At 65.1% G+C, this 13,667-nt stretch overlaps 1 protein-coding gene across 1 annotated transcript; it reads right to left on the bottom strand.

Moving 5' to 3' along the window:
- Nucleotides 1-6,249: 6,249 nt before the first annotated feature.
- ABHD17A (abhydrolase domain containing 17A, depalmitoylase) lies at nt 6,250-13,445 on the bottom strand. Its single transcript, XM_027711577.2, has 5 exons — nt 13,368-13,445; nt 10,757-11,241; nt 8,796-8,990; nt 7,937-8,116; nt 6,250-7,160 (listed from the first exon to the last, which is right to left on the bottom strand). The coding sequence occupies exons 2-5, from the start codon at nt 11,065-11,067 to the stop codon at nt 6,935-6,937; spliced, it is 912 nt and encodes a 303-aa protein (XP_027567378.1). The 5' UTR covers nt 11,068-11,241; nt 13,368-13,445; the 3' UTR covers nt 6,250-6,934.
- Nucleotides 13,446-13,667: the final 222 nt, after the last annotated feature.

Here is a 13,667-nt window from a genome sequence, read left to right as displayed (position 1 = left end):
TCCTGGGAATCACCTGGTGCTGCCCCTGCCTTGGAGTCCCCACCTTCAGCAGGTTTTGGGATGACAGCAAGGACCAAGCCCTCCGAGGAGAAATCCCATGGGGTGGAGCCGGACAGCCCGGCCCAGAGGGAAGGGATGATCCAGGAGGAGGCTCGTGGCTTGTGCAAGGAGAGGTGGGAAGCTCCAGGGCAGTGCCAGGAGAGCTGGATTGATGCAGAGGGAGGTGCACAAGGAGGAGCCAGTCCCCCAGGGAAGGACGAGGGAAAGGTGGCAAAAGTCATATTTCACAGTAGTCTTGGGTGGGGGAAAAAACCACTTTATTTTCCAAATTTGGCACGTGCTGCTGCCTCCTCCCTGCCCATGGTGTCCCAGCAGAGTCCAGGAGGGGAGGATGTCAGCAGAGCAACCCACCACTGATGCCCCAGCAGCTGCTGACCCCAAGAAACCTGAATAATCCATAGAAACCTTCTGAAAAGCAGGAAACCCCAGGAGATGAGCTACCTTCCCTCTGGCAGAAACGTGGCCCAGGCACAAGGTGCTTTACAGGTTCTGGGGAAGGGCTGTGCTGAGACCCCTCATACCCTGCCAGCTCCCTCCTCCCCCCAGGGTCATCTTTCCCCCCAAAAAAGAAAGCATTTTTATTTTTATGATGTAGACAAATCTATTTTCCAGAATTTCAGCTGTCATTAGAAAGGACTTGAGAAAGACACAGACACACAGAGGCACAGAGGGTGTTTCCCTCCCTTTTAATTCTCACCCCGTGCTCCCTCGAGTCACCAACTGCCAGAAATAAAATAAAATAAATAATAAAATGAAATGAAATTAAAATCTTCATTTCCGCCCAGACCTGGAGGACCCAACGTGGAAAACCTGCCCAACATTGATCCAGGCTGATCTGGGCTGTGCCTTTGCCTGCCCACCCGGGAAGGGGCAGCTTGGTTAACTGGGATTCCCACTCAGCTCCCAGTCAGCAGCACTGGGAAAGGCCCCTGTGCACCCCGAGGCAGCTCCTCTGAGAGCAGGGACCCCCAAATCCACCCCTCCTGCTGGATCCAAGCCCATCTCCCCCAGTCCCACAGGAATCCCCCCATCCCTGCTAAGACCCCTCTGCAACCTCCTCAGCTGACAAGGTGCTCCCCAAAACTGAGCTCATCCCCCCACACTCCTGACCCCCCTCAGAGGAACGAGGGGTTCCCCACCCACGCTGCCCCTCCTGGGCTCACATCCCCCATTCCAGGAGGGGACCAGGGGTGGGACACATGGCAGGGCTGTCACAGCACCCTGGGTCACCCTGGGGGACGAGGGGCAGCCCGTGGGGACACAGGTTTGGGTCACCCTGGGGGACGAGGGGCAGCCCGTGGGGACACAGGTTTGGGTCACCCTGGGGGACGAGGGGCAGCCCGTGGGGACACAGGTTTGTCCCTTTCCCCCCTGGGAGAGCCAGGCAGGGGGATGTCACTGCTGGGCCACCCCCATGAGAGCTGCTGGGTGACAAAGGGGGCCTGTCCCCAGTGCCAGGGAGACATCACACTGGTGCTGCTGCTGGGTGACAAAGGGGACACCCTCCCGGGACTGGGGTGACCCCACACTTTGCTGGGCACCCCCCACACCCCCAGGATCCAACCCAGGAATGTGGCTCCAGGGCTGCCCCCAGGGATGCTCCTGGTTCACCCCCCGGAGCAGGATCCACCTCTGGCTCTCCCCAGAACCTCATCCCCACCCTCCTGCTCCCCCACAGCCGAGCCCTGCCCCACCCTAACCCCACAGCCAGGGGAGCTGGGTCGAGTTTTTTGGTAAAAACGAGACTGAGAATGATGGAACCCAGCCAGAGATGCTCCTGTGAGAGGAGCCTCCCCCCGCAGCCCCCACTCCCTGCTCCTCATCCTGCGGCACCATCTCCGAGCACCCCGGGGGGGTTCTGCTCCCTGGGAGGGGGGAGGTCACAGATTTTCTCTGCATCCACATGGGAAGTTTTCCACTGTCCCAGCATGGCCCCCAAGCGAGGTGCCAGGTGGGGGTTGGGAAGCTGGAGAAGGAAGCCGGGAGGTGGGAGAACAGGGGCACCCCTGAAGCTGCCAGAACATCCTCCCACGGGGTCGTGTCCTCGGGGGGGTGGGCTGGTTGAGGAGGTGACTCCACTCCTGGAACCCCATCCTGGCACCACCCAACGTGTGACCCACCCTGGCCCACATGGGAGACCCTCCCCAGCCAGGGGCCACCCCACAGTCCCATCCCCATCCTGGGGCATCCCCCCTGCCCAGCCCCAGCCCACGGGAATGTCCCAGCTCCTCAGGGGGACCCTCCAGCCCCACAGGGTCCTCCTGGTACCCCAAGGGGATGCCTTTCCCCACCAAGGGGGTGCTCTGGCCCCCAAGGGGACACTTCAGCTCCCCAGGGTGCTTTGACCTCCCAAGGGGGCACTCCAGCCCCCCAGGATCCCTCGGATGCTCTGGCCCCTGCCTCCCCCACTAAAGGGATGCTCCCAGCCACCCAAAGGGATGCTCTGGCCCCCCAAGGGGACACTCCAGCCCCCCCGGCTGTTTCTGGCACCCCAAGGGGATGCTTTTCCCCACCAAGGGGATGTCCCCAGCCCCCCAGAGTGCTCCTGGTGTCCCAAGGGGACGCTGCAGCCCCTCAGGGCACTCCCAGCCCCCCAGGACTGGTGTCCCATCCCGTCTGGGTGGTCCCAGCTGCTGCTCCAGGCTCTGTCACCGCAGGGCTGTGGCTCCCGTGGGCCTCCCTTGGCCGTCCCAGCCTCCAGGATCGCTCAGGCATAGGATGACAAAGGGAAGCTCACAGGGGGCAGGGGCTGCGGCCCCACACGCCGAGGGGCTCCTGTGGGTGGAGGAGAGACATGAGGGGAAGGCAGGACAGAAGAGCCCAGGGAGCTGCAGGATCCCGAGGAACTGGGGGATCCCGAGGAGCTGGGGGATCCCAGGGGAATGTGGGACCCCGGGGAGCTGGGGGATTGCAGGGATCTGCAGAATCCCAGGGAGCTGGGGGATCCCAGGAGAGTGTGGGGATCCCAGGGAATTGGGGGATCATCCAAGGGGAGCCGGGGATCCCCAACCTGCCCCACATTTCCAGGGGGTGAAAACCCACCCACAGGTGTCCCCAGTGTGACCCCACCAGCCCTGGGGACCCCCCAGCCCCTGGGGGAGGGGGAGGTGCCAGTGGGGCCACAGCCCAGCAGGGACTGGGGGGGTCTGTGTGTGCCAACCCCGGGGGTGAGGGGCACCAGAGGGGGTGTGTGTGCACGTGTGTGTGTGTGTCTGTACACGTGTGTGATGTGAATGCACATGCATGTGTGTCTGTGTGTGTGTCTGTGTCTGTGTGTCTGTGTCTGTGTGTCTGTCTGTGTCTGTGTGTCTGTGTGTCTGCAGGCTCACACACATGTGTGCACACATGTTGGGGGAGGTGTTCACACGTGTGTGGGTGCACAGCACAGAGCTGGGGGGGTCCATCCCGTGGGTGCCCTCTCAGTCCCAGGCTCCCTTCCCGGGAACCAACCCAGCCCAGGGACCCCCAGGGACCCCCTGCCACCACCCCTGTCCCCTCCCAGCCAGAAGTGCAGGATTGGGTGTCCCCCCAGGGTCGTGGGTGTCTCCCCAAGGTGTTGGGTGTCTCCTCAGAGTGGTGGGTGCCCCCCCAGGGTCATGGGTGCCCCCCAGGGCGATGGGTGCCCCCTGCCCCCCGTGCCCCCTCCCCGTGCCACGATGCCCCCTCCGTCTCTCACCAGGGAGGTGCCGCCGGTGTCGGGGTCTCTGCTGCTCGAGGAGAGGGGACACAGATTCTGCTCCCCCAGCTCTGCCACCATCCCCGTCCCCGCCGTCCCTGCTGTCCCCAGGCCTCTGCCTCACTGACCAGGCAGGGCAGAGCCAGGGGCTCCCCTCTCCTTGTCCTTTCCCATCCCCTTCCCTCCACCCCCACCTCACCCTGGCATCCCTCTGGCACCCTCCCCTCTCCCAGCCCGACCACCGATGGGATCCTTCCCCTCTGCCCTTTTATACCGTCTTTGTTCATATGACAAGCACGTGGAAAACCAGAGCAGAGCTCGGAAAAAAGCTCCTTAAGACGCTTTAATTCAGTTTCCTGGATCCCATGACTGAGCTCGGCCTCTGAACGGGGTCTCATGACTGTAACACGCAGGCCCCGGCCATCAAAAGCCTCATTTATGCCCCAAAAGAGACTTAAACCCCTCTTGGCCGGTCACCCACTGTCCCTCACACCTGGCCTGGGCCCCCGGGCCCCCCTGGCTGGGGGCTTCAAACTGCCCTGGGTGACACCTGCCCTGCCCCTGCTCCGCCCAGGAGGGACTCTGGGGTCACTCGAGGCCTGGCTCTGCCCTTCCCCTCCAAGGAAAGGACCCTGCAAAGTCCCCTCCAGGCACCAGCCCCATCCAAAACTTCCCCAACTCAGCCCCCTTCCTGCCCTCCAACCACAGCACCAGCGCAGGGGACAGAAGTGCCATCCCAGAGGGGACAGAAGTGCTGTCCTGGTGGGGATAGAAATGCCATCCCAGTGGGAACAGAAGTGCCATCCCAGTGGATTGTGGCCCAGTTTGGCCCCACCTTGGGGGATGCTGCACCCAGGACCCCCAACTCCCACCTTTTGGGGACCCTTGCACTCTGGGAGGGGTGAGTGCCCCTCTCCCCCTCCTGCTCCAGCTGCTCTTGGCCGGGCAAGGACGGAGCCTGAGCCCTCCTGGACTGGGAGCAGTGACGGATCCAGACCCAAAAAGCCCCAATCCCTGATCCCATCCACAGCTCCCCACCATGGAGTTCACCCCCAGCAATGTCCCCTTTGGGATCCCACACACCCGAGCCGGCTCTAAGTTTTGGGGCCCAGCCTGAACACTTCTGACCTTTTGCCTTTGTTTTAAACCGAGACACAGCAAACACAAGCTCGGGTCCCCCCTCCCCCAGCGGCCCCGGGCCGTCCCGCCGATGCTGAGCCGCCCGAAGCATCCGCAGCTCGACAGGAAACCGGCGGCGGTAAGAGGATAAAAATGCCCCGGGTGCGAACAGGAGGGCTCTGTGCCGGGATTAGGGAGCCCCGGGCGGCTGCGGCAGCTTTGGCTTCCAGCACGTGCGAGCCCAGAGCTCCCAAACCACCCGGACACGGCGCGGTGGGATGGGGAAGGGAGGGGGCGGCTGGGGGATGCGCAGGGAGAAGCCGGACAACGCAGCTCCTGGATCCCAAAATCCCCCTGGAAAGGAGGGAGCCCAAACATCCACATCCTCTTCCAGCTCCTGCAGAGCCCCAGCGCTGAGGAAGGGTCTCCCCTCCTCCTCCGGAGCGCCCTGGGGTGGTCCTGGGGGAGGGCGGGGCGTGTGGGGAGCAAGGGGTCCTGCGCCCCCCTGCCCGGGCCCCCCCGGCTCCCGGCCCCAAACAATGGGGGCATTGGAGTGCGGGAGCGTGGGGGTGCAGCGAGGCCCCCCCCGCCCGGCCCCGCATTCCCTAAGGAGATTATCCCTCCTCACATGAGCCGGCCGGGCCCGCGGCCTCGGGCGGGGAGGAGGGGACACCAGGGGGACAGGGAGGGGGCACTGGCACTGGGGAGCCCAGCAAGGGTCCCCGTGGGCAGGAGAAGGGGCAGAGCAGCTTTGCTGTTTGGGCTGGGGCCAGGGATTCCCCACGGACACTTTGAACTGCAATTCCTGGGGGGATTCACCCAAAAAGCACAAACCTGAGCCTCTGCCCTTCCATGGGGCAAAGTTCCCACCTGCTGGCAGGAGGACACCGTGGGACACCCCACACCTCCCTGGCCAGCACATCCCAGGGATCATTGAGGTCCCCACTCAGCCGAGGTAAAAAATAAGGTTTGGTCCCCCAGGACCCCCCTGTGTCCCTCAGGACCCCTCTGTGTCCCTCGCTGTGCTGGCTCTGGCACATGGCCAGCCATGGGGATGCCCCCCTGGCACACCCGAGTCTCCCCTGCCACAGCTCCTGGGAGGCTGAGACCATCCTCCCTCTGCCCCTGGGATCCCATGGGATCCCCTAATGACAAGGGACTGGCAGGGGAACGGGTTCCCATTGTCCCCACTGCAGCCCAGTCCAAGGGGGGCCAAGGGCACCTTCCCCCCACTGGCACATTGGGGCCTCCCAGTGCCCAGAGGAGGGTGACAAGGGTTGGGGATCCAGCCAAGGGCAGTCCAGGGGGGTGCTGGACAGGGAGAGAGCCCCCCCTGGGGCTGGGTCACAGGGAAGGACCCCCAGGGGTACCCCGGGAAAGGGCACACTCAGATAAAACGTTAAACCTCTGCTCTTTATTCAGTGCCTGGTTCCCCCGGCCCGTTCCCGAGCGAGCGCTCCGCAGGTTTTCCAGGGGTGACCAGAACACCAGGAGTGCTCTGGGAAGGCTGAGCAGGGCCACACTGGAGGAGGTGTGGGGCAAGAGGGCACCTCCTCTGTGCATCCCCATAGTCCCCGTGGGGACACGGCTCTGCCCCGGCCGTGGGGTGAACTCCGGGCACCGCCAGCGCTGGTCCCGGGAAAGCTCCATGGAGTGGGAACTGCCACCTCCTGTGTCCCGCCCCCTGGGACAGCGGGGAGGGGGCCGGGCCCCCCAGCCCCTCTCCAGCTCGCATTATTGCTATGTCAGAGCAGCAGAGCGGCCGGGAGGGGCTCGGGAGTTCGCTGTCCCGGGAGAGGGGACGAGGACGTGTCCGAAGCCAAGGATCCGCCGCCGGAGGGTGGGCTCTCGTGTCTCTGGGAAGGGGGGAGGAGGGAGCTGCCGTGTCTGCCCAGCCGTGCCAGGGGTGCCAGCAGCGCCAGGGCTGGCACCGGGCGGCAGGAGAGCTGTGCTTGTGTCCCAGAGGAAACACCGCCCGTGCTCCCGAGCCTGGAGCCGAGGCCGAACAAAGTCATTGCACCTGGGATGGGGAGGGACACTGGGAGAACCGGAGGGATGGGCAGGGCCCCCCGCCCGCCCCTAGTTGCGCTGGCTGGGCAGCTCCTGGGAGATGAATTTCCGAAGGCGCTCGAGGTACTGGCTGTAGAGTTCGATGTCGTTGTGCCCGGCCCCGTCCACCCAGAGCGGCTCCACGGCCTTGGGGCAGCGCTCGAACAGCGCCAGCCCGTGGGAGAAGTCGATGACCTCGTCCTCCGTGCCGTGGATGATGAGGACGGGAGAGGTGATCTTGGAGATCTTCTCGATGCTGCCAAAAGGGAGGGTGGGGAAGAGAGGAGAGAGGGGTGAGCACGGGGACTGACACTTCCATTCCTGTCCTGCCCCCTCAAGCACATCCCGTGGGAGAGGGACCAGGAAATGCTCTTTGATCACAGGGACAGGGAGGGACAAGGAGCTGCTGCCAAGGACGAGCCCCAGGACAAGATCTGCCCTGGTGTGACAGATGAGGAGCAGCCAGCAGTGACAACATCCCCGGGGGACCTCAGCACTGCTGTAGGACATCCCTCCCCTGCCAGGATCAGCCCTGCTGTTCCCAGCCCAGCCCCAAAGGCCACTCGAGGCCATCGGGACACAGAGCGTGGGCTGGTGGCTCCCCAGGCACAGCTTCCACCTCGGGGACCGTCCCCTGGGCCCCCCTGGCCTGGCTGCAAGGGAGAGGAGAAGGAAGAGCTCGTCCCTCAGCACTGCTCCTGCCACCTGCAGAGCGGGAAAACCCCGAAGGAATCACCCCTGGGGGACAGAGGGGTCCCGGGACTCAACAAGGGGCCAGTGGAACAGCCCCAAAGCTGGTGGGCAACCACACTGGGACAGGGTGGCCAGGAGGTGGTGCCAGAGGGGGGCATGGTGACCCTGGGGAGGGTTATGACCCCCTGAGGGGAGCAAATGCTGGGTGAGGGTCCCGAAGAGGGTGTTTAAGCCCATCCCAGGAAACGCGTCCCTGGTGTCCAGGGCTGGTGTCCAGGACAGAGCTGGGCTGGGCCCTGCCCCTCCAGCCCTGGCTGCCCCTCTGCCCAGGGCACTCACTTGGGGAAGGCATCGAACCAGTAGGTCTTCTTGGTGTCGGGGAAGGCGACGCGCATGCCCGAGGTGAGCGGCGAGTGCAGCACGATGGCCGCGCACTCGTAGCGGGAGGCCAAGTCCACCGTGGGCACGGTGCCAATGCTCTGCCCGTACAGGATGATGTTCTCTGGGCTGATCCCGTACCTGGGGGGGCACAGAGCAGGTCAGCACCCACACACCTGAGTCACGGCGCCAGGAGATGACAGACTATGACTGTAGTTGGAAGGGACCCATCGGGATCACCCAGTCCAACTCCCAGCCCTGCACCGGACACCCCAAGAGTCCCACCCTGTGCCTGGTACAGCTCAGGGATTGCCCTGCTCTGCCACAGCCCCACACGAGGCTCCCAGGGGTGTCTGTCCCCCTGGCTGGGCCCAAGGCAGTTCCCTGCACCCCCAGGAGCAGGGAGAAGCCAGGGCTGAGCTGCCAGGTGAGCTGTGAGGGTGCCAAGGCTCTCCCTCGCCAGGGGCAGGGTTATGGGGGGCTCACAGACCCCGGATCGCAGCCGTGTGGGGCAGCCCCCAGTTCTGGGTCATGCTGCCAGCCAGGGCAGAGGAGGCAGAGCCCAGCACAGGGCTACACCCCAAACCCAGTGGGAGAACCGGGGCTGAGCCAGACCGGGAGCACAGCTTGTGCCGAGCTCGTGTCCCGCAGCACCCCCGCCCTCAGGGCCCCCCGGCCGCTCCTCCCGCAGCTTTCCAACCACCCCTTCCTGTTCCGAGCGACCCAGGGTTCCCTCTCTGGGGAAGTTTCCTGTTTTCCAGGCTGCTGGACAGCAGGGTTTTCCTGAGAGCAGCACAGACGTCCTCCCTGCCCCGCTCACCGCGTCCGCAGCGCCTGCCACGCGGCGTCGATGTCGGAGTAGAGGTTCCTCTCCGAGGGCTTCCCCGTGCTCACGCCGTAGCCGGAGTAGTCGTAGGAGAAGATGTTGCAGTTGATTCGGGTGCCCAGCCCGATGTAGAAGCTGCTCATCTGCCCCAGGTCCACGGCGTTGCCGTGGGAGAACAGCACCGTGTACCTGACACCGGGGAGACGGGAACGGCGCGTTATCCCGGGATGGATATCCACGGGAAGCACCGGCCCGGCCGAAAACCAAACCCTGGGACACGAAGGGCCAACACCCCTCTGCCCAGCAAGGAAAGCCCTCGTGACACCCCCAGAGACACCCAGACCCTCCTGCTGCCGGGGCCCCAAGCGGGAACTGCAGCCCCCAAGGCAGGAGGATGATTCTCCTCAAGTTTCTGAGTCTATTTTTGGTAAAAAGCTCAGGATTTGGGGCTGTTTGCCCAATGGGGATTTCAAGTAAGAATTCTGACAAGCGGGTTTTTTTTCCTCTCCTGAGCCTGGCAAGACACCAGATGCTGGGAGAGAAGTGGATTGTGGGAGTGACAAGGCACAAGAAATTTCCACCATAAGGGGAAAAACAATGTTAATCATAAAAATTAACACTAATAGTGGATTGATGGAAGTTTGGCTCCTTTCTGCTGGAGGGAGGGAGCAGGACCCACTCCCTGCTGGGCCCCCCAAGCTGCTCTGAGGGGTCTGTGGCCAGGCTGAGCCTCCAGTCCTGGCCTGGATGCCCAGGAAGCCCCAGCAGGAAGGGGCAGGATGAGCTGTGGGGAGGTCAGACACCCAGCAGAACCTGTTATCCCAGGCTTTGGGAGGTCTGGCTCCCCCACAGCCCAGGTTCTCCCCTGCAGCCTGGAATGCTGATCCTTGGGGACACGTTGTTCCCAGGTGTGCAGGGTCAGCTGAGGTGACCTGGCCTCCCTCTGCACCCCAAACTGTGCCACTGCCCGGGCAGCAGCTGCCCAGTGCCCCCATCCCCAGAGGGGCTCTCAGTCCCACACTCCAGGCTGCCCCTCTCCACCTTCCCAGCTCACAGATCCATGGGGGTGACCAGCAGTGGGATGTGCCCAAACCACTCCTGGGCTTCACTCCCATCACTCTCCTCCTTGAGGAACCCAATGTGCCCATGGATTAGACTGAACAGAGCAGGCTCTGGCTCTCCTGGCTGGCACGGGCTGCTGCCCATCCCCACGGGGGACAAGCAGCCAGTGCAGCCCCTGCAGTGCACCTGGAGTCACATCAGGGACATCTGCAGGACAGCCTGGGGAATCCCTGCATCCCTGCTTTGCCTCTGCTCCTGCTTTAACCCCGTTCCCAGTGCAGCCACAAGCCAGACCGGTCCTGGGAGCCACCTGACCAGCTGCCTCCACCCCCTGTGGCAGGGCCAGATCCTCCAGGGGGGAGGGAGGGGAGGGGACAGGACCCCCTGGCACAGCCCCAGCCCGGCACTCTGTGCCTCCTGGGGACACTGGGGTGGGACCTGGTGGGTGCTCCCCAGGAACTCTGGGGCTCCAGCACCGCTGAAAGACCTGGTGGGTACTTCCCAAGGACACTGGAGGACCCGGTGGGTGCTCCCCGGGGACCCTTGGGGTTCCAGCCCTCCTGGGAGACCCAAGTGCGTGTTCCCCAGGGACTCTGAGAGACCTGCTTGGTGCTCCCTGATTATCCCGGTATTCCAGCTCCCCTTCCAAGCTCCAGGGGACCGTGAGGTTCCAGCATTCCTGGGAGACCCAAGTGGGTGTTCCCCAGGGACCTTGAGGTTCCAGCATTCCTGGGAGACCCAAGTGGATGTTCCCTGGGGACCCTGAGGTTCCAGCATTCCTGGGAGACCCAATGAGTGCTCGCCAGGGACCCTGAGCGACCTGCTTGGTGCTCCCTCTGCCCCTGGGGTGTTCCCTGGGGTCCCAGCCCCCTGGCAGTGCCGCGGTGACTCACCTGGCGCCGGGCACGCAGCGGACGTACATGCAGCCGACGCGGTTGCCGCGGCTGCTCTTGGTGACGAACACCTCGATGTTGTCCAGCTCCCGCTGGGAGTACTGGAAATCCGCCCTCTCCTTCAGGTGCAGCTTCCAGCGGCCGGCGGCGCCGCGCAGGGAGCCGGTGCTGGCGCTGCCCACGGGCTCGGGCTCGGGCACCACGGCGTAGGTGGGCTCGGGGGGCAGGAAGGCGAGCTTGGCCGCGATGCGGCTGGGGCAGGGCGGGCAGCAGAACAGGCAGCACAGCTGGCTCAGCGACAGCCCGTTCATGGTGAGGGGACACGGGCGGCCCCGCCCGCGGCGAGGGAGGATCCCGACGGGACAGAGGCCGGGGATGACGCCCCTGTCTGTCCTCAGCTGGCCCTGGGCATGGCGGGGCCCGGCCGGGCCGGGCAGCGCGGCGGGGATGGCGTGTCCATGCGTCCGTCCGTGGGCAGCGGGGGCCTGCGGGCAGGGGGTTGGGCACCGAGGGCTCTGCCGCGGCCACCACACGCGTGACCCACCCCCGTTCTCCTCCCCGGCAGCCACGGGCTCCGTGTCCCCCCCGCAGACACCACCCACCGCTCACAGCCCCCACGCCCGGCCCACGCAGCCCCCAAAAACAACCCTCCTCCCACACTCGCAGCCCCCGCGGGCAGCCCACAGGCTCACACCCACCTCCCCCCACACCCACGCCGGCAGTGGGACAAAGGACACAACCCCTCCAGGACCAGCCCTCCCCGGTGCCGGCTCAGGCGTGAGGGAGAGCCGAGCTCCCGAGGAAAAAGGGGAGAGGGGAGAGAAAGGGAAAGGGAGAAAAAAAAAAAGCAACTATTTTCTGCAAGTTTGGGCACAGGCTCGAGCTGAGGAATGTCAAACCAGCCCACACCCCGAGGAATTCGCTCCATCTGCTTCCCAAGGGCTGGGAAAGGGGAGGAAAGGGTGGAAGGGGGAGGCCTCACACACCAAGCCAGGAGACACCACGGAAATGTTGGGAAGGAAGGGATGGCCCTGCCCCCCGTGCCCCCCCCGGCTGGTGACCGTCCACAGGGTGGCAGATGGCACGGGGCAGCGCCGTCCCTGCCGGCTCTGTGGGATCGGTGCCATGCACCCTTGGGTGGGCAGCCCTGCCTGCCCCCTGCCCTCACCCCACAGCCAGCACGGGGGTCCAACCCACACCCCACGACCACCCCATGGCCGCCGTCGGGGCTGGATCCACCCCACACACACTGACTGTGGGACTGTGGGACCCCCACCCCACAGACAATGACTGTGGGACCCTCACCCCACACACACTGACTGTGGGACCCCCCACTCCACACACTGACTGTGGGACCCCCCCACCCCACACACACTGACTGTGGGACCCCCCACTCCACACACTGACTGTGGGACCCCCCACCCCACAGACAATGACTGCGGGACCCCCCACCCCACACACACTGACTGTGGGACCCCCACCCCACAGACAATGACTGTGGGACCCCCACCCCACACACACTGACTGTGGGACCCCCACCCCACACACACTGACTGTGGGACCCTCACCCACACACACTGACTGTGGGACCCTCACCCACACACTGACGGGGGGAACCCCCACCCCACACACAATGACGGTGGGACGCCTCACAAAACACACTTACTGTGGGACACTCACCCACACACACTGACTGTGGGACCCCCACCCCACACACACTGACTGTGGGACCCTCACCCCACACACACTGACTGTGGGACCCTCACCCACACACACTGACTGTGGGACCCCCCACCCCACACACACTGACTGTGGGACCCTCACCCACACACACTGACTGTGGGACCCTCACCCACACACACTGACTGTGGGACTCCCACCCCACACACACTGACTGTGGGACCCTCACCCACACACACTGACTGTGGGACCCCCACCCCACACACACTGACTGTGGGACCCCCACCCCACACACACTGACTGCAGGACCACGGCACCCCCACCCCACAGCCAGAAGGGGGGGGAGGGGATCCACACTGCACCCACCCACTGACCCGTGTGGGACCCCCCCTCACCACTGAGCAGGGAGTGCTTCCCCCTCCACTGACAGGCACGGGACCCCCACCCCATCACACTGACCAGGGTGGGACTGTGGGACCCCCCCAGACACACACTGACTATTCTGGGACCTCCAAAAACACACACTGACGAGTCCCCCCCATCCACCGTCCGCTGTGGGACCCTCCAAAAACACACACTGACCTTTGTGGGACCCCCCCTCAAAAAGCACCCGCTGACGGCGGTGGAACCCCCCAAAACCCACCCACTGACCGCTGTGGGACGCCCCCCAAAAAACACCCACTGACCGGTTCCCTCCCCCTCTGACCGCGGTGGGACCCCCCCCAGACAGCCACTGACCGGTGCTCACCCTCTCATCGCTGTGAGACCCCCCAACCACACACTGACCGCTGTAGGCCCCCCCCAACTGCCACCCCCTCACTGCCCGGTGCCCCCCCCTCACCCCGCAGGCCCCACACTCTCTCCCCCGCTCACCGCGCGGCCTCCCCCCGGCAGCGGGTGCCCCCCCGCCCTGCCCGCGCCCTGCCGGTACCTGCACATCGTCCCCGGGCCCCCCCGGCCCCGCTCGCTGCTCCCGCGGCCGCTGCGGCCTCCCAGGCGGGGGCGGCGCTGGCCCCGCCCCCGGCCGGAAGTGACGCCATCGCTTCGCGCCCCGTCGCCATGGAGACGGCGCGGCCTCATGGCCGGGCCGGGGAGGGGGTACAAACCGGCTCTTCCCCGGTCACTGAACCCCGCGATGGTTTTGTTTAACTTAAACAGCCCCCTGCGGATCGCCCGGGCCAACCCTCTGCCGCGGCAGGGGCAGCTGGAGCGGGTGACACAGGAGCCGGGG

The sequence above is a fragment of the Pipra filicauda genome, unplaced genomic scaffold, assembly GCF_003945595.2.
Source record: "Pipra filicauda isolate LSUMZ 115617 unplaced genomic scaffold, ASM394559v2 scaffold423_size595307_pilon, whole genome shotgun sequence".
Taxonomy (NCBI): domain Eukaryota; kingdom Metazoa; phylum Chordata; class Aves; order Passeriformes; family Pipridae; genus Pipra; species Pipra filicauda.
Note: the sequence above shows the minus strand (reverse complement) of the source record. Positions and strands in the feature narration are given on the sequence as shown.

Bases quoted from the DNA above. Each gene is read 5' to 3' on its own strand.
- ABHD17A (XM_027711577.2), bottom strand. From the start codon at position 11,067: ATGAACGGGCTGTCGCTGAGCCAGCTGTGCTGCCTGTTCTGCTGCCCG. The intron at 8,991-10,756 runs GTGAGTCACCGC...CCCCGGTGTCAG, and splicing joins CGCTGCGTGCCCGGCGCCAG to GTACACGGTGCTGTTCTCCC. The intron at 8,117-8,795 runs GTGAGCGGGGCA...GTGCCCCCCCAG, and splicing joins TGGCAGGCGCTGCGGACGCG to GTACGGGATCAGCCCAGAGA.